Source organism: Phyllostomus discolor, chromosome 6, assembly GCF_004126475.2.
Source record: "Phyllostomus discolor isolate MPI-MPIP mPhyDis1 chromosome 6, mPhyDis1.pri.v3, whole genome shotgun sequence".
In the NCBI taxonomy this organism is placed as follows: domain Eukaryota; kingdom Metazoa; phylum Chordata; class Mammalia; order Chiroptera; family Phyllostomidae; genus Phyllostomus; species Phyllostomus discolor.
Window position 1 is genome coordinate 119168446 of NC_040908.2, and position 19536 is coordinate 119187981.

Below are 19536 nucleotides of genomic sequence, written 5' to 3' on the forward strand. Positions count from 1 at the left end.
ACACCTGAGAACAGGGACCTTCAATGTGGAAGCCCCTCACTCCCTGTCAAGAGGAGGCCTGAGGTAAAGGTTGATTTGCTGTGTGATTAGAGGCAAGTTGCTTGCCTTTCTGTGTAAAGTTTCCCAGATGAAGAGGAGTTGTTCTAGATAAATGCTAAATTCCTGTCTAGCTCTGAGCTCCTGTGAGTCTGTGATTTTATTATCTCTAGCTTCTAGCTCAGGGCACTGAGTAAGTGTCAAAATGTGAACAGAAAGCTTAGGAGGCTGTGTGGGATTTGCCTCAAGACCATCTTTACTTCCCCCTAGTGGCCATAACTGGGAACCACAAGCAGAATCATGGAACTAACCTTCAGGCTGAGAAGGCAGCCACACTCTGTTCAAAGGTAGGTCTTCTGACCCACCTTTGAGAGAAAGAAAGTCCAGTTCTCTCTCCCAAGGTAACAACTCCCAACCCAAGGCAAAGTTCACAGAATTTACCTAGATTTCTCCACACATAACTTAGAGCGGAGCTGGCCTCTGCTCTGCACAGGCTGCTACTAGACATACATCACACGCTAGGTGAGGTGACTCCTCCCACATTTGGGACCTGGTTATTGTCGTTTCCTTAGGCAGAGATGGTTGGACTTCCCAAGTGTACAACTATTCAATCTTCTGTCCTCTGACTGGAGCTCTGTGGCCTGAGGCCGGCATGGTGCTACAGAATTCAGCCTCTATGGGCCCCTTCAAGGCATCTCCTTTCCCTGCCCTGCCCTCCTGCCCTGGGACTCAGGAAGAGCCAGCTCCCACCCTTCCCAGCGAAGCCTCACTGTAGACCTCTGCACACCTCTCTACCGCCACCTCTGCCGTTCAAATCAGCAGCACTATCTCCTCCACCTGCACTTTCTGCTCTACCCTTCTTCAGCTCCTTCCTGGCAAATTTCCAGTCACCTTTTGTGTCCCAGCTCAGGTATTAGGGTTCCAGTTCAATGAGGCCCCCAGGTTGGGCTAGGGGCATCTCTGTCACAGGTCTGACCACCCTACCCACAGTAGATTCCAATGTTTGTTTCAGCTCTTCAGGAGCCCACTCACAGCTTCTAAAAGAGAAGAGCAGTCCCTGCGGTACATGAATGGCAAGGACAGGCCTTTATACAGTGGGAAAGTTGGAATGAGGTCCCTTAGGCTCAGCTGGGAAGGGTTCCCAGGTACTTAGTAGTCATTGAACTGAATGGAATCAGAACAGAGCTGTAGGACCTAGGTGTGGTATGAAAGCACTACAGGGACAGCAGGCCAGGTCCCCTCTTCGTGGTATAACAGGCCAGGCACAAGGAACACAGTTTGAGTGATCCACAAGGAACTTTACAGCTCAGCCTCTCCAGGACCTTACAGCTGGACAGCAGCCCTTTTGCACATGTGGTAGGTGGCTGCAAGGGGCTCCAAGGACCCCTGCCTCCTGGTAGTCACTCTACCTATAATTCTCTTGAGTGTGACCTGGACCTGATGGTCTGCACCTGATGAAGAGAATATGGCAATGGTGACAGGTGATCACTTCCAAATTAGGTCATAAAAGACTGTGACTTCTGTCTATACTGTTTTTTGGCTCATCTTGTTTCCTGTCCTTGATGAGCCAGCTGCCGTGCTGTGAGATGTTCCGTGGAAAGGCCCACATGGCAAGGAACTGAGAATGGCCTCTGGTCACCAGCCAGTGAGGAAGTGAATCCTGCCTGTGAGCGCATGAATGACCTTCAAGTGGATCCTCCCCCAGTCAAGCCTCGAGAGGCTGCAGCCTTGTGCGAGACCCTCAAAGCAGAGGGCCCAGCTAAGCCAGACCTCGACTACACATTCTCAGAAGTTGTGAACAGTTGTGAAGTTGTGAAGTGTTGTTTGAAGCCACTAAGTGTTGGAATAATTTGTTACACAGTGATAGATAATACACCACACAGGGCCACGTCAGCCAAAGGAGGAAGGGGGAGAAGGCTTGGCAGGTAGCCTGACTGGGGGCCGTGGTATCCCCAAGTGTCAGTGGCAAGATGCAGATGTAGCCCCAGCAAGAACTCAGAGGACACTCATTTTATTTATTTGTTTAGGAATATACAAAAGTCTGACATGGTACAATGATCTCATCAAGAGAACACAGAACACATACAGAAGGGGCTGAGTTTCCTCCCTCCTCTCAAAAAGGCACATAGATGTGAGGCTTGCATTTGGGGGCCTTCTATCCTGAAACCAGTCTGATGCTCAGAGGTCCCAGCTCCTCTGTGAACAGGAAGAGGGCCCCCTTCCTCACACCCACTCTCGGAGGTGTGGGTTAAGCAAACGGAGGCCACTGCAAAGTACAGGATTCAGGCCAAGGCTGGCTCTGTGCTGGGTCCACATCATCAGCCCCCTGTGGAAAAGCAATCACTCCAACCAGGACATGGTAGCTGGATAATCCAAGAGACGGTGTGTCTGGAACAGCACTGTTCCCCAACACAGGATCATCACCACCCCTGTCATCTCCCCGAAGGCCAGCCCAGGCTCAGCTGTGAAAGACTGGGGGTGTGGGAAGTGGCAGAAAGGAGGGCCAGGCTGCAACAGTCTGGATGCTCATCAATGCACTCTTCCAGAAAGGGACAATTGTGCCCTTCGAGGCTCCCCTGTGGCAAGAGGGACTCGCCCTGCAGTCGAGTCAAGGTATCTCGGAACAGAGGTGTTGTGTTCAAAGCGGCTTCTGCTCCTCGTCCTCCCGGGGCAACGAGCAAATGATCGCACTGGCCTGAGTCTCTAAGGGCTGTCCTTCCTCCCCAGTCTAGCAGGACTGAGCTTTCTCTGTAATTTCAGGGAAGGGCACAGAGGGGGTGGTTGAGAAACCCTACAGGCCAAGAGGTCTTAGCCACCACCTAAAACAGGAACAACTGGAAGTGAAAGAGCTTGAAACAGTCACTTTTTCCTTCTTAAAAAAGACCTAGTATGTAATGGTTTAACAAAATTATTATAATTTCTTTTAAATAACCCACAGACACCCATGACACTTCCAAATTTACAGAACAAAAAGCACTGGAGAACTTGGTAGAATGCGAGGTGCAGCCGGCTGCCCGGCCGCTGGCCCGCGGGCTGGCTCAGTTCACCTCCAGGACCTCGGTCTCCGGGAGGCCAAAGCTGGTCTTGTGATTGTCGAAGAGCTTCACCAGGGCCTCCATGTACATGGCGTGGTACAGGTCGATGTCCTGCTGGGTGGGGTGCTCCAGCTTGGGAATGGTGATGGGCTCGCCCACTGCAGGGATGGAGCAGAGGCCTCCGGTTAGTCGGTGCCACTCGGCCCACCCTCCCCGGGTATTTACCAGGATGTGGACGGCAGTGGCCCAGTGCGAGGTGCCAACCACGTGCCCGGGACTGTAACTGTGCTGAACATGTTACGCCTCGTGTTGTCCCTTCTACAGATGATAAGACTGAGGCCCAGTGGCATGGCAAGGGACCTGCCCAAGGCCACAGAGCCACTAGGCAGGGAGTGGGATGAACTCTGGCTGCACCCACTGCACCCGGCTGGGAGCTCCTTCAAGAGCTGGGGGACCAGGGAATGGCTCTGCTTCTGCCCTGCCCTAGGCAAGTCTCCTCGCCTCTCTGAGCCTCAGTTTCCTCACCTACCACAGGGGATCCTTCCTTAGGGGCCTTTGCTACGGATTCTATAAAATCATGATTTGCTTTGAGAATTGTGACAAGAGCAGAAGAGGAAGGAGGAAACCAACATTCAGACGTCTGTGCACTGTTTCATTTCCTAATGCTGTTTCCTCTCCACACCCAGCTCATCATCACGTCCTGTCAGAGACATTACTGAAGTTTCTCTCAAGTTCTCATTCCATCTCCATGGCCCTTCTCTTGACTCCAGCCACCAGCTACTGCAAAAGCCTCTGGACCCGTCTTGGGGCTTCCACTGTTGCCCTTCCTAATCCACAAGGACCACTTTGAAATGCAAATCTGAACCTTCCCTCTCCAAACCCTCAAGCAGCCTTCCATTCCGAAGGGGAACAGCCCATCCTACAATGCCCACAGGCCCTGCCCCTGCCTGGCAGTCCCTGGGCCCAAACACGTCTGCTGCCACACAGAGACCAGGCCTGGTATGGGATTCGTGGATAAGGGGAGTCCAGGGTGACTCTGGGTCATGTGACCTAAGATGCAGGAAGTCGTTCCTTCTGTAAAGTACCAAACAGAATACCTGGCTCCGACATTCAAAGTATCTACGTTAGCTTTGCCCCTGAAGTCCACGGCTTGTGGCCCACTTGCTCCGGTGTGGTCTCCAGCTTGTGAACCATTAGTGTGCGCGCGTGTGCACACACACACACACCTACAAGAGATGATTCTTTGGAATCCTCTAGATGGTCCCAGATAAACCCAAAACAACATTGCTGAGGCTAAATGCAGCATTTTTGCTACACTTTTCACAGGACTACGCATCAGTCACATTGATTTTTTTCTTTCTGTTCCTCAAAAATCTACAGTCTCGCTATAGTAGGAACTTCACTTAGGCCATTGTTTCTGACAGACACTCTACCCTGCTCCACCTCTTTTGCTGGATAACTCCTATTTAGCTAACAGTATGAGTCACCTCCTCCCTGGGGTCCTCTGTGACCCCCCAGAGCATCCCCCACATCCTGCTCATACCTCCATTGACCTTTGCTGTAACAGGATCTTCCTGACAGACTCCTGGGTGCTGCAAACGCAGGACTGTTTGTTGGGTCTTGTTTTCTCACCCAGCTCAGCTTGGCTCACAGTGATGAAACCACGCACCCTGTTACCCTGCCCGCCCCTTCGCCACCAGCTCCCATACAGCAGCACCCAGCACGTCCTCGTGGTCTACAGCACAGACATCAGAGCCAGGGGGCCTGGACTGGAATCCTAACCCTACCACTAACCAGCTGTGGCACCCCAAGTTCAGGGTCTTCAGGAAGGGAGGCTCACCGACAGTGGTGATGGGCTTGGAGTAGGGCACCAGTCCCCAGGTGTCTGAGGAGAAGAGGCCTCGGCCATGGAAGATGCACGGGGCGAAGCCAATGTACTTCTGGAACTTCTTCTGGACCCAGTGGCCCCAGGAGCCCTCCTCAAAGATCACCTGCTTGTAGACCTCATTCTCTCCGAAGGAGTAGGTGGGGACCAGGTCGGCTCTGGAAGGAACAGGTCGAGGTCTGTCACACCCCAGTCGCTGGCTTCAGTTCCTCCTGTCAGCCCTAGAGGTTTGGGCCCCAGCCAAGCTCCCCTCCCTCAGGGCTGTAGCAGAACCCCCTGGGGGCCCCATACCATGTGTCCCCTCACTATCAGGTTTAGAAGGGTCCTCTGCCCCTAGTTAGTAACTCGGGAGCATGTCAGGGCTCTGGGACTGCTAGGCAAGGGGGAGGGTGAAGCCCTGCCCCTGAATGCCTGCTCTCTCTTACCCCGCAGGGCCTGCCTCCGCTGGGGAGCTCTCCCCACCCCGCCTCCAACCCAGGCCTCTCTCAGTCCCACACCACAGCCTTCAGCGTGCTGGGTTGTCGCTGTCCATCCTTCCCCACTTCCCCCTACCCTGAATGCAAGAACGGGGTCTGACTGTCCCCAGTGCCTGGCACAGGGCTGGGCCCTGAAGAGCAGCCTCTTCTGGAGCCTGAGAGGAGGTTCTGAGGATGCAGAGAGGAGGGCTGGGCAGGACCTACATGGCTAGTGCCATCCCTAACTTGTGTGTGACTGCAGGCGGTCGCCTCTCCTACTTCAGCATGTCACTGTTGCTGGAGGTCTGTCACCCCAAGGCTGTCCTTTGGGGGTGGCCCAGAGCCCGGATATGGAAAGAAAACACTGGACCTGGAGTCCAAAGAGCTTGCTCTTCCTTTTACAGTGTGACCCCTCCTGGGCCACTCAGCCCCACTCGGTTTTCCCCCATGGGAAACGGGGCCATTGGCACCTGCAGGACTGCTGGGAATCAAGGGGGACTTATAAGTGCATGCATTGCTTTGCCATTTGGAATGTGCTGAACAGGCGCCAGCACAGAACGTGCCTCTGGTTTTCTAGGAAATCCAAGCTGCCCAGCTCTTCCCCGCCTGTCCTTAGTACTGGCCCTCCAGGAAGCCTTCCCTGAGGTTTCCGGGCATGCCAGCTGCACTTCTGGTCTCTTGTTCTCCTGGCAGCACGACATGTTTCTGGCCCCAGGGCACTGTCCCACATCTGAGCCCGGCCTCGCAGCCCACCTGTGAGGGCTCAGGGCACACAGGCTGCTCCTTTGTCCCAATCGGACACCAAACTTGGCTTTCCAACCTCCCCTGCCCCACCTAGGACGGTGAACTCTCATCTGTGCCTTCCTGGGGTCTGGGGTCTGGGGTCTGGGCCCTGCCTCCGGGCAAGGCTTCGGGCGAGTGTGTATGCGTGTGCACATGTGTGCGCGCAAGGAGGCACCTACCCGTGTCGCAGCGCCAGTTTCACAAAGCCCTTGCGGCTGCGCAGGGTGACGGCATTCTTGCCTGGCCTGGAGCTCAGGGACTCGGCCGCGCCCCCCACGACGATGATGACGGCATTGCCAGTCCCATTCTTTGACAGCAGGTAGTCTATGGTGTCCCGGTTCACAGGGCAGATGCCTGGGGGGGGTGGAGGGGACACACAGTCAGGGCTGCCCCTGCGAGCATGGCCTGACCTGCACAGCCATGAAGACACAAGAGAGCCCTGGACTTGGACCCCAGACTAACCCAGCCACTTAGAAGTTGCATGGCCCTACGTAATCTGTCCTCTTTCCGAGCCTCGGCTTACTTATCTGAAAAATGGGGATAATGACACAAGGCTGTTTGGGTAACTTAGTCATTTGGCAAATACTGTCTGAGGTCTTGACTCTGCCAGGCTGGTGCCAGGTGCTGGGAAGCCCCATGAATCAGGCTGCTGGGGGTCACAGGCCGGGGGATAATGACAGAGCCATAGACAACAATCGGGTTGTTCAGAGGACAGCACAGGGGCTGGGGCACCCAGAAAAGTAGCCAGAGAAGGCTTCCTAGGGGAGATGCTATCCAAGGTGAATCCCAAAGACCTCATGAACAGCCCTCCTGCTCCGCCCTGACCCCGCGCCTGCGGCAGGAGCCCCTCTCGGCGCAGGAATGGTGTGGTGCACTGGTTTCCAAATGAGTCTGTCACCTTGCTCAGTGGGGAGGCCCGGGCCTTGGCCATGGAGCCCAGTGAGGATAAGCAGAGATGGACTCTCACCTCCAGACATCAGGTACTCCCTCAGCACTGGCATCCGGAAGTTGCCGGCCAGCGTGGCCAGGTAGGGCCTTATGCCAGGGAACTTCTTGCTCACTTCCGTGGCCTCTGTGCTGAAGTTGCAGAAGGCACCCAGGCCCATGATGCCATGGGGATGGTATCCCAGGATGTAGTTCCTGCTGGTCAGTAGGTTGTGAGTCTTCACCAGCTGCAGGGAGAACACTCAGGTGAGAAGAAATTGGCTAGAAGAGGGGTCTAGGGCACACCCAGATGGTGGAGAGGCTGGGTTGGCCATACCCTCTGGGACTCTGGGCCTCAAGGCTGGAGCGACTCTCCACACCTGACCTCAGACTTTCATCACTGAGGCCACAGTGCCACATGCTGGCCAGTTGCCATCTGGACTGCGAGTCCCTGGGAAGGGGGTGGGAAACTTTCTCCCTTGAACCCCTTATTTCTTTAGCCAAACACACCAGGTCCTCTTATTTGTACTCTGCCAGCCTCCTGTCTTTCCCCGCTCTGGGCCTGTCCTCCTCACTGCAGCTGGAGTGACTATTCTAAAACCCAGTGCCATCCCCGTAACTCTCTAGTTCCCATTGGGATTGAGTCCAAACCCCTTAGTCTGGCCAGGGAAGGGATGGTGCAGCTAGCTGGAATGGAAACTTCCTTCCAGGCAGTCGGGTTCAGCTCAGGCTCTGATACAGGAAGGACAAGGGCAAGCAACAGCCCTGGTGCCAGCGATGGGGGAGGAGGGGGAGGGAGTCAGCTGTGCAGCTGGGCAGCTGACCTGTGGTACTTTCAACTAAGCTGTCCGGGAACGCTCTGAAGAATGATTGGCTCCCTCGGAGCCCATCCCCGTCCTGGTGTTAGGGTTAGAGGGTGGGTGGCTGGTGCAAAGTTTCCCTCCCTGAACCCTGAGCCCGAGAGGCGCCTGCCCCACATCACAACACATAGGACAGAGCGAGGATACTGAGAGGGGTGGAGAGTGCCGGTATTTTGTTCAGAAAAACATCACGTTTTTTTCTGATTCGAAAAATAATGAATAATCACAGAGAATTTTCAAAATACAGAAAATTTTAAAAAAAATGAAAAGAAAAAGATAAGGAAGTCAAAAGCACCTATCATACCATCATCCAGCTAAACCCTCCAATGTGCTGAGTCCTTTTTCTACTCAAATACACACACAAAATAGAGGTCATGTGGCTGACACCATTTCTATGTAATTTCCTACCAAGCATTATCATATCCTATCTATTTTTCCTTATCGAAGTCCTCGGCCGTATGTCTTCTCATGGCTGTGTCATTCTCTCACACGGCTGTGCTACAGGTAATGGAGCTGTAATCAAATCCCGACTGCTGGACCTTCAAGAAGCTTCCAAAATTTCCCTCAGAAATAATGCCTCCATGAACACTTTGTTTTGTCCACATAACTGATTATTTTCTTGAGACGAACTTCTACAAATACAGTTCCTAGGTCCAGGAATGTGAATAGTTTGGTCCCGTGGGCTTCTCTGACTCTCTAAAGAGGAGATGTCGGCACAGCCGCCTGCAGAGTTTGAAAGTGCCCACTTCCACGCACTGGTGCCAGAACCACTGGCCATCGGCAGGACCTGAAGAGCCCGAGTTCTCCGTGAGCCCAGGTGTGGAACCGCCTGGCTGAGGGAAGGACACTGTGCTCGGCTGGGGGTGAGGGGTGGCGGGGGATGGCCTGGGGACACTGCCACCCCACGGAGGCCGGAGGGGATGGAAGCAGGGGCCGCTCTGTGACTGCCGGCATGTGCAAGGGTGAGCGAGCCCTGCTGAGCGCCACTCTCTGTTGCTGGAGATATTCTCACTCTTTCTCCCACTTTGTCTTTGGCAGGCAGATTACAGCTGCTCAAAAACCAAACCAACTCTTAGCGGACAGCTACGTAAATGGGGAGCGGCAGCAGCTTGATCTGTGGCTCAGGGGGTGGGGGCAGTGGGAGGGTCCCATGGGAGCCCAGCTTGTTGAGCTTTGCAAGGTGGTCGTTCTGAGACTTTGCCCCCTAAAGAGCAGAGCTGCCCACCATGTTAACGCTCAGCAGAGCCAGAAAGGAAAAAGCACCTGTGCCAGTTTCCACAGAAAAGGCAGGCGCTGAGGTAAGAGCTCAAGCAGCCAGTACCGCACTGGAAACTTGATCCTGACCGTGTGGCTGGGCCAGGGAGCCCGAAGCACAGAGTGGACTGGAGGCGCTCTGCTCTAGGCCGTTCCTTCCATGACGAGGTGGACACCGAGGCCCAGAGGACAGAGCTGCTGCTCTCCTGGGGGACCCAGGGAAACACTCTCCACCCCTCGTGAGGACACCCAGCTGCGCTTTTCCCAGGGCCTGGGTTGTCCGTGTGTCATCTAGTGGAAGCCCTGCCGGCTCTTTAAATCACTTCTCCCCTCCCCCGAGCCTCTGTCTGGTGGGACATTTGGTTAAATGAGGTGCCTTGGCACATGGTGCAAACTGACGGCCCTTGGTGTCGGTGCGGTGCCGAGAAGCATGCAGGCGTCTGACACAGATGTGACCTGTCTTTGTCCCACACTCTTCTCCCCTCAGGGCTGGACCGAGTGTCCAACCTGGAGAGAGGAGGAAGGACGCCTCTAATAAAGGCTCTGTTGACAAGCCTGCGCTTGCGAGCCCTGTTTCCCAGAATGAAGTCTCGGTCCAAGGGGGTGGCCAGGCCAGGCCTACTGGCTCATGTGAGCCTGGGACACATTCCTGGCAAGTCACTCCTCACACTCTGCCTCTCAGGACAGGGAAGGTACTCAGATAGGCGCGTGCCACCCTGGCACCACAGAGAGGGAAACTCCAAAGCAGAGCAGAGACTCGCAGGGCTCACACAGCAGAACCCAGTGGCAGGGATGCGGGGGTGTCCTGAAGCGAACAGCCTGGGTTCTTGTGCCAGCCCTGACACTGACTGGCTTTGTGAACTTGGGGTAGCCCCTCTGTTCTGGGCCTCAGTAGGCCTGTCATGAATTGATGCAGATGGACAAACAGAGGACTCTAAGCTCAGAATCTTTCATTGTGTCCTCTCCAAAAATCCTTCCTAGACCCAGACACTGCTGGGGAAGGCCAGCAGTCTAGGTGGTTGCTGCTAACACAGGGGCAGGCAGCTGCGGGTAGTGGGTATAGCTAAGGATCATTACACAACCACTGGCAAGAGGCTGGGAACAGGGGGTGAGACAGGAGGTTAATACACGGCTCTCCACAGAGCGTCAGCCCTCATGGCAGAAGAGGAGCCTGGACAAGGTCACCAGCAGGCAAGAGCAAAGGCCAGGTTGAGACTCAATGTTCTAGCCCGCCAGAAGCCCGGTGTGGCTTCAGTCCTCATGCCCAGGGGCCTCCCAGAGCCAACCCAAACCTGTCTCGTTTCTAACTCCCAGCTGACTGTTTGGAACAGAGGTGTGATAAGGGACACTGCGTTTTGCTTTGGTTCTTGCAGATGGGCAAAGATCAGTGGGGCAGGACCTCTGCCTGTTCCAGTCTGACCGCAGCCACCGGCTCACCGTCTTCTGGGATAAGGGGGCTGACGGACTTGAGGAGGCCCCTGTGGGGCAGGCCACTCTGAGCACTGGGGCCTGGCCCTTGAGGAGAGGGCCCCAGTAGAGGGAACAGAGCCCACAGTTCCTGACAATGAACCATGGTTCACCACTTTCTATCACAGGCACAGCTCCACTTTGCACACGAGACTAACACGGTTCGGAGAGCCTGATAAAGTGCACCTGTGGTCCCGTGGGCAGAGAGTGATGGAGTCTAGCAGGATCCATTAGACAGTGAGCTCCTGTGAGGGCAGCGACCAGGGCTGACTGTCCTGTGTCCCCATGTCCAGCCCTGCACAGGGAGCAGTGACTGATGCTCAGGGAACAGAGTGACAGAGCAAGAACTCAAGCCAGGTCTCCAACAGCAAAGCAGAGAGAGGCGGGGCTCAGTCTGATGGGGAAACCTGGGACTGAGTGAGCCTCCCTCAGAGAAATGGGCGGTAGGAATTCAGGGGAAAGAACCTCAAGCCTGGATTCCAGTACCAGCGCTGGCACGGACTCGCTGTGCAACCTGTATTGGTCCCTGCCCTTCTTTGGGACGGTTTCCTCACCTCCAGAATGAAAGGGTTGGGTCCTATGATGCAACATCCTCCCCACAACAATAGCCCTGAATTCCTCCAGAGGGAGAGATGGGGTCAGCAGAAGGGAGGAATGAGAACCCTGACCCTGAAGGTTCTGGAAAACATGGTCTCAGGCTGGGGTGGGCAGAAGGAACTGGTTGTGGGGACTCCACTATACTGGGTGCAGTGAAGGAATGGGGGGGTCACCCAGCCACCTCCCCCAGGCAGCACGCCAGGATGTCTCAGTCACTGACTCAGAACAGCAAACATACACCACCCTGTGTCATGCACACTTTCACACTCACAGGCTGCCACCACTCTGAAACCCCACTGCTTTCTGCTGGGTTCCCTCAGCAGCTAGGGTGTGCCAGGGCTGGGGTGCTGGCTGAGCTGGCCTGACAGGTCTTTCCCCTGCAGGATTCTGACAGAATTATCCACAATCCACAAGTGTCACCCAAATGTACAGGGGTCCAGATGCCTCTGCCTTGCCAAGCTAGCTTGCGGACCACAGGCAGGGGGATGGAGATGAGACTAAAGCCAGACCACGCCACCATTTATTCCGTCAGGACCTGGAGGTTGGCCCAGAGAAAAGAGATGGTGGGCGCTCAGAAGACTGGTGTGTAGGTCCCTGAGCGGCTGATGGTGCATCAGAATGGAAACCCAGAGACCAGCTTGGTCTAAACTTGTTGCATGCAAGAAGACTGAACCCTGGCAGGGACGGTGCCTCACCCAGGGTCAGGCCGGGCTCTTCCTGCCTCCATCCTCCAAGGCAGTGGCGGGAAGCCCGAGTGCCTGTCCAAGCTTATTTCCCAAGGCCCTGCTGCACGGGGAGGCAGAGTGCTGTGGTGGGAAGGGCCCAGGCTTAGAGGCCAGACAGCATTTGGAGTCTACCCACCACTAGCCTCAGTCAGCTCTGCCACTCTGACCTGCCCTTTCCTCTTTTGTCTAAAAGGTATACAGTTGGCGCTCTCCCTCTGAGGAGCACACCCGAGCTCGCCCCTCCCGCTCCTCTTCCCACCAGGCGCATCACCTTTGCCTTTCTCTCTCCTAAACCCCAAAGGCCCTTCTTCTGCCTCTGAAACTTGTTTTCTGAGCCTCCGCAGCCCCACTGGCTCACTCCTACTACCTCTATAACTTTCTAAATAAACTTTGTCTTATCATTGGGGGAAAAAACAAACAAACAAACAGGGGGTAAAGTTAGTACCCCTTACAGGAGACTCCTTGCGGAAACTGCTGGCTCCTAGCAGTCTCCCAATAAATGGAGACCCTCCCTGTCCAGAGGCTTCTCCGCACACTCAGGTGCCTGTGCTCCCACTGCTTCCCTGCCTCTTCGGTGCTGCCGTCTTGAGGGTGGAGTTGCAGGAGCACCTCCCCCAGACACCTTCCCCAAGCACTTCAGCAACTAGGGCCCCACCCTTCTTTTGCTGCACATCAAATTTCCTGGGCCTTAATTCCCACGGCCATGACCACCAGTGACCCACCTGCGACTGGTGGAGAGTGGTGTTATTTCTGTAAGAGCTTCCGAAGGAAAGGAAGCCCCTCACACTGACTGTTATACTTGGTTCAGTGAAATTCTGGGTTCAGGCCAGGTGAACTGAGGCTGCTTAATTATTTCTCTTGATAAATGCCCTCACATTTTAAGTTCTGCCTTTAACATTCACCGAAAGGCAGACACACGGCGGCCAAACATCTGCTGCTGCACCCACTCCTCGGATCGCTCAGAACCTCAGTGTCTGAAACATCGTTTCGATTCAAATGCTAGATGAAGTCTTATTTCCCCAAGGAGATAGTAAGCTTCTTGCTTCTTCCTTTCCCAAAACAAGAACCAACAACTATCATGTTTCCCCTTTTGCCTTGGCTGCCAGGAAGCTCAGAACTAACGATGAAACTCAACCACCACACTCTGTGTTAACCCTTTTGGCTGAAATACTAGTGTGTTTCCCCCCAAGTCTGATTTTTCTCTTTGCTTGGTATGGCATGATATGTGCCATAAATCGCTCAAATCCTGCATAAATTGGGAAAGTATAAACAGATGCTCAGAGTGGAAGACACCACATGGTTCAACTCAGCATGGGTGGTCACTGTGGTTGGGCAGGTTAAGCTTGAATTCGGATCTCCCAGCCATTCCCACCCTCCCAAGATAATACCCACAAAGCTTTACCTGAATGGGAAAGTAGTCTCGAAAGTAGCGCCACACAGCCCAGTTTCGGACCCACTCTGACCTCCTGCCACCTTCCAGAGAACAAAATACAGTGTTGGGAAGGAGTGGGAATGGGGGAGGGTGACGTTTGGGTACAAAGACAGACAGAGGCAGCATGGAACCCTGAGGTGGGCGACTGTCACCCTAGGCGGCATCTTCTCCCCCTTCCCACTGGGCCCCTGCCCACGTTTGTTCCCTCACGTTAGACAAACCCTCGGCTGAGGGTGAGCTCCTGCAAGGACCAGGACGGTGCCCCTAGCAGTGGTTTTAGATCCCCCACCCCAACCACTCCCTGTTCTAGCCCGAGGTGTTTCACATAATAGGTATTAAGTAAAAGGAGGCAACACCCGTGATAAGAAACCTCAGCTTGTGTAAGAGGGAAGGTTCCGAGGGTGAGGCAGTGGGGCAGGAGACCCATGCCCTTACCTTTCTTGGGCGTGTTCCAGTCAAACGCCAGCCAGGTGAAGTAGAGCACAGCAATAAGCCAGCAATCGGTGCAGAATGTGTACATGAGGATGACGGTACAGGCCACTCCTGGTGGGCAGGCAAAAGGCCACAGGTCAGGCGCTGTCCTCCCTGCGTGGGCCTCGGCCTTCCCTGGGCAGAGGCTTATCGAGTGACCAAGTGAGCGTTTACTATGGCAGTAAGCTAGGCACAACCAAGGCCATGGGCACAACCTGGGGAGGAGCAGACTCACAGAGATGAACCTCATCTCCGAGGCTCCATGGGCTGGCACTAAGGGGCACACGGGCTCCATGTTGTCTGGGCAACGGTATAGGAGAAGGCAGACTTCAGCTTCTTGTGAAGCTGTCCTTTAAGCTGTTATTCTGTCCCCTCCTTACCAGTCCTCTCCCCCGCAGTGCCTGGCACAGACACTGCAGACGAGGGGAGGGACCTACTAAGTGCCTCCACGTCCCAGGACACGGGCTGAGCCACTGCCTCAGCGTGAGGTGGGGTTACCTTTACACCAGTTTAGAGACGAGAACACTGTGGCTCTGGGAGGGGGTAACTTGCCCAAGGTCACCCTGCAAGATAGTGGCAGAGCCAGAATTCAAACCATAATCTGCAGCAGGCTTTAGTAATGCACCAAAAGCTAGAAGCTGCAGACTGCCACTGGAGGGACCTGAGAGGGAAGGGTTCCTGCCCGGGAGGGGGGCTGGCCACTTCCAACAACGAGAGCCAGGGCCCCAGGCCAAAGCCCAGAGCCCATCAGCATCCCGCCAAAAAAAAAAAAAAAAAATCCAGCAGGATACTTAGAAGACTCCCTGGGGTCAACTTCCACGTGGTCACTTTGTTCTGGGCCTGCTGGCCATAAGGATGAATAAGCCGGCCCAGAGAGGAAGGAAGGTCCATGCCAGGCCTGGCTTACCTCACAGCTGGCCCCTAGATGCCCTCCGTAGGCTTCTCCCTTTCCAGTTTCTCCCTGGCCTTCAGAAGCTCTGCTCTCCATGTGACGCTGCCCTCCCACATGGACGTCTCCCCTCAGTTCTCTGCCCTCGGGGCCACATCTGCTCTGTCCCCGGCACTCAGCACAGTGCTGGGGGCAGCAGGTACTCATGCTCGGTAGACGTGGGCCTCTGTCCAGCACCCTGTCCACTGCCCAGGGAGGGAAGCCAACCCTTGTGGTATGCCCACCCTCAGCTGGACACTGTACTGGTCAGGGGTGCTCTAAAGCTACCTGGCTCTGGACTTCATATTCTCTTCTCCCCACCCTGCCGAACCTCCTTTGGTTTTCCGAGGGAGAGGGAAGGGCCAGACAGGCACTCTCCATGGATCTAAGGGAAGTCCCCTGTCATCCACAATCCAGTCCTGTTCTAGACCCCTGAGCTAGCCTCTCCCCAAGGTAGCTAAAATGGTACAACTCTCTGGGGAGGGGCAGTGAGCATCGAGTGGCCAGGCGTCCAGTTGGGCAGGATCAGCTCGGGGCTGTGACGTCACAGACAGGGAACACGAGTCTCCAGGGAAGCATGAGCAGCCTATGAAACCCTGTCAAAGGCAAATTGCGAGGCACTTGAGGCCATTGGTGAATGCTCATGTCTAAGTTAAGGCCACCTACAGAGTCACTCACATTGTTCATCAGTTTGCCACTGGTGCTCTTTCTTAGGCCTGGGAAAGAGCCGGCAGGTATTCAAGCTCCTAAAGAAGCCAGGCGGGCCTGGGCAGGGCCGTGAGGTTCAGGTGAGGAGCTGAGCAGCCTGGAAACCTTGCGGCCATCACACCCCTAATTCTCCTGAGGGGCAGCTGGACTGGAGAGGCTAAGCCCTGGGCCCTCCCTAGAAGTCTGGGCTCTATGCAGAAGCAGGTGGGAATCCCTACCTATTATCCTCGCTCTGGTGCTAAGTCTGGACGGAGCAACAGAGAACAGATGGAGAGTCTGGAGACTGCATTCTAGTCCAGGACTTTCTCAGCCGGGTGGTTGGGGGTCCCACTCCCCTTAATCCCTGTGTGTCCATAGCCTCTCTCACTGCACTCATCACCTGCCTTCCCCATCGGACTCCTTCCAGCAGACCCTGGGCTCCTTGGGAGCTGCAATGGGGTCAGATTAACCTCACTAGCCCCAGCAACCAATGCAGGAAAGGTTTACTGAGCAAAAAATGAACTAAACCCTGATCAACTTTCCTTTCTCAGAGACAATCCTGGCTTCTGCTCCCTGCTCCGTTCTGTAGGTCACGGGGCTGCACAGGAGCCAGCACTGCAGAGTCCATGAGGGCTGTGGGGTCCGTGAGATGTAACCACCGCCCAAAGGCCCCGCTGGCTTCACGTGTGGAGGGCTCAGGACCCCAAGGCCCGTGAGCAGGGCTGAGAGGCAGCAGAGAGCCCCGTGAAGAGCATGGACGTGCTCTTCCATGAAGCCCCGGCCCTTCCGCTCACTGGCTACAGCCCGCCCCGACCCTCAATTGCCTTACAGGGGGTTGGGAAGATCACATGAGATGTGTCAAGAGGACTTAACACACAGTTAAGTGTCTGATTCAAAGATCCATGGACTTGGATAGAAAAAAAAATGACATCTTAATTTTTACCCATCTCTGATGGAAATTTAGTATTTCCTTCACTTACTAATGTAACAGACCACAGTAGTATTGGCAGCGCTGTTGACAGTGACACCAATGGAAAACAAAAGTATTGGCCCAGGCCAGATAGCTCAGTTGGTTAAAGCATCGCCCTGATGTGCCAAGCCTTGTCACAACAAGGTTGCCTGGTCAGGGCACATATAAGAATCAACCAATGAATGTGTTAATAAGTGGAACAACAAATCAATGCTGCTCTCTCTTGAATCAATACATAAAAAAGTAAAATAATGTCTATTAAAAAGAAGAAAACAAAGGTGTTTTTATATCACATTTGTAGCAATTGCAGATACTTTAAAAACATTTATTCTCATCACTACTTAAGAATTAGAATAACAATTACTCCTGCTGCTAGAGTTTTTTATTTACTGTAATAATAAAAAACAGCCCTGGCTGGTGTGGCTCAGTAGATTGAGTGCTGGCCTGTGGACCAAAGGGTTGCTGGTTCAGTTCTTGGTCAGGGCATATGCCTGGGTTGTGGGCTGGACACCTGGTTGGGGTGCTGCGAGAGGCAACCAATGGATATTTCTCTCTCACATTGATGGATATTTCTCTCCCTCTCTTTCTCCCACCTTGCCTCTCTCTCTAAAAATAAATAACTAAAATCTTTTTTAAAAAAGCACATGGATTACTATATGTCTAATTTGATTTCTTCTTTTTTTAAATTCTCACCTGAGGATGTGTTCATTGATTTTAGAGAGAGAGAGGAAGGACGAGGGAAGGGGAGAGACAGGGAGGGAGAGGAAATCAATGTGAGAGAGAAGCATCGACTGGTTGCCTCCTGTATTCACCCTGACTGGGGATCGAACCCACAACCTAGGTGTGTGCCCTGACCAGCGATCAAACCCACAACCTTTTGGTGTATAGGATGATACTCCAACCAACTGAGCAACCTGGCCAGGGCTAATTTGATTTCTTAAAGTGTGCATAATTATATTTAAATATCATTGGTTTTCAGAATCAGTGGCCATCTCTGAAATCCAGTGTACTTTGTATTACACCCTTGAAAGCACTGGGAAAAGTTTATAGCCTTTATCAGCATGCCAGAGGAAGTCTATGGCAGAAAAATGGGGAAAAGTCTCGCTGTTCCAGTGGGAGGCTGCTGGGGCCACAGCAGCCTTTGCAGCACTAGGAGAACCTTTGCCAGCAGATCTGGGCGGCAGTGGGAGGGAGAGACTGAGCTGCTCAGGGCAATAATTAGCAGCAGCTCAGCAGACCTGCCCATCCAACCAGGCTGGGCTCCCACCTACACGAGGGCGTTGGGAAGGTGCTGGGCCGGTTTCTGGGCTGTGGTCGTGTATGATGGATTGTTAACCTACAGCTCAGGGCCAGTGTCTGTCAGTGCTGCATGGGCTGTGGTTCCACCAGCTGCTGAGTGCCCCATCAGCCACGCTCTGACCCACTAAGATGGGAAAGTGGCAGCTTCTTTGTGCAAATGAGGACTATGGGGGCTGCTGCACGAGACGGGACAGGGGGCTGGGTGACTGGACTCTGTGGGGTCTTTTCTTGGTCCCACTACTTCCTACCCATGACATTCTGGGCAAGGCTCTACTGTACTCCTGGTTCCTATCTGAAAACGGAGGGGCTATGCTGTGCTTTCTACTCCAAGATTCTAAATAAGTAGCCGAATGCAGGTCAAGATGGGGGTTTGAGCCCTGAGGGAGCCAGTTTGACTTGCTGTATTCCCCAGACCAGTGTTTCCTTATCTCTTTGCGGCCATATGTCCCTGTAAGAATCTGAGGACAGCCGTGGCCGGGTAGTAGTGCTGTCTCAATACACCATGGTTGTGGGTGTGATCCCCCATCAGGGCACATACAAGAAGCAGCTAATGAACACCTCAGTAAATGGAACAACAGATTGATGTTTCTCTCTCTCAATTTCTCTAAAATCAATAAATAAAAATTAAAAAAAAAAGAATATGAGGACAGTAATTGCCTTTGACCCCAGAAAAGGGTGCATATACTCTCACATATAATTTTGCACTTAAGGTTAGGGGTTCATGGATACCCTCAAGTCCCCTCTGGGGCCTAAAGGTGAAGACCAGCTGTTTTAGGGTCTCACTGCACAGCCCCATGGAGCCTCTGTGAGCTTTTATTTCCTCACCTGAGAAGCAGGAAGTCAAGGAAAAACTCAGTAAGTGTCAGGTACACTGTCGGGGGCTCGATAAGGGCGCCCGTGCCCCATCCCTCTGCCCTGCACAGGGAGGAAGGGGCTGCATACCGCCGCCCTGGGAAACGCAGTCTCAGAAGTCCCCGTGCCTCCTGGAAGGACGGCTGCTCAGACTGACAGGGTTACTCCTGATAGTCCCATCAGACTGGACAGTCCTGAAAGGGGGCCCCCTGCAGGGACTCGCCCACATGCCCTGGAATGTACTCTATGCTCCTCTGCAGCAGGTTTGTCTGCCTGTGCGCTGGGAAAGCCACTTATTATGCTGGAGACACAGGGGCCGGGGGAGGAGAAGAGGCTGCTGGGAGATCAGGGGCCAGCCCGGGCCTGGGCCCTCTCCTCCTCCCACACGGCCCGTGATGTCCTGACCCTGGTCGGGACGGCAACCTGGGGAGTGAGGGCCCCAACCTGGACCTGAAGAAGCACAGGTGTGGGAGGTGCTGAGAGGGGAGGGAGCGGCAGTAGATGGGCTGTGAGAGGCAGCCAGGGTGTGTGTTCAGCAGGAGGAGGGTGGCAGTGCCCTGTGCTACCTGCTCTCATTCCTTATCTCGAATCTCCACAAAAGCCATGTGAATTAGGCGGCATTTTCCTCACCTTCCAAATGAGGGAACTAACTTTCAGACACCTGTGTAAGGGCACAGAGCTTGTTATCGGTAGAGTCAGGACTCAGACCCAGCATCACAGCACCCTGAGGCGAAGCAACACACCTGCCAGAAAACGTTTGTCGGTAGGCAGGGTGGCCCGTGGGGAAAACAGAGGCTTCAGGGCCCCTCAGACCTGGATTCATATCTGTGTGACTTTGGACAAATTACTTACCTTCTCTGAGACTTGGACTTCTCA

General features: G+C 54.2%; 1 protein-coding gene across 1 annotated transcript in view; it reads right to left on the reverse strand.

Annotated features, from left to right (window-relative positions):
• Nucleotides 1-2031: 2031 nt before the first annotated feature.
• Nucleotides 2032-19536, reverse strand: part of DGAT2 (diacylglycerol O-acyltransferase 2) — a 32323-nt gene continuing 14818 nt past the window's right edge. The window contains exons 3-8 of the mRNA XM_028517459.2: nt 13889-13996; nt 13424-13494; nt 7162-7366; nt 6374-6548; nt 4912-5114; nt 2032-3229 (exon numbers count right to left, since the gene is read on the reverse strand). Of these exons, the coding sequence (XP_028373260.1) occupies nt 3075-3229; nt 4912-5114; nt 6374-6548; nt 7162-7366; nt 13424-13494; nt 13889-13996 (917 nt within the window). The 3' untranslated portion in view covers nt 2032-3074. The remainder of the gene's footprint in view (nt 3230-4911; nt 5115-6373; nt 6549-7161; nt 7367-13423; nt 13495-13888; nt 13997-19536) is intronic.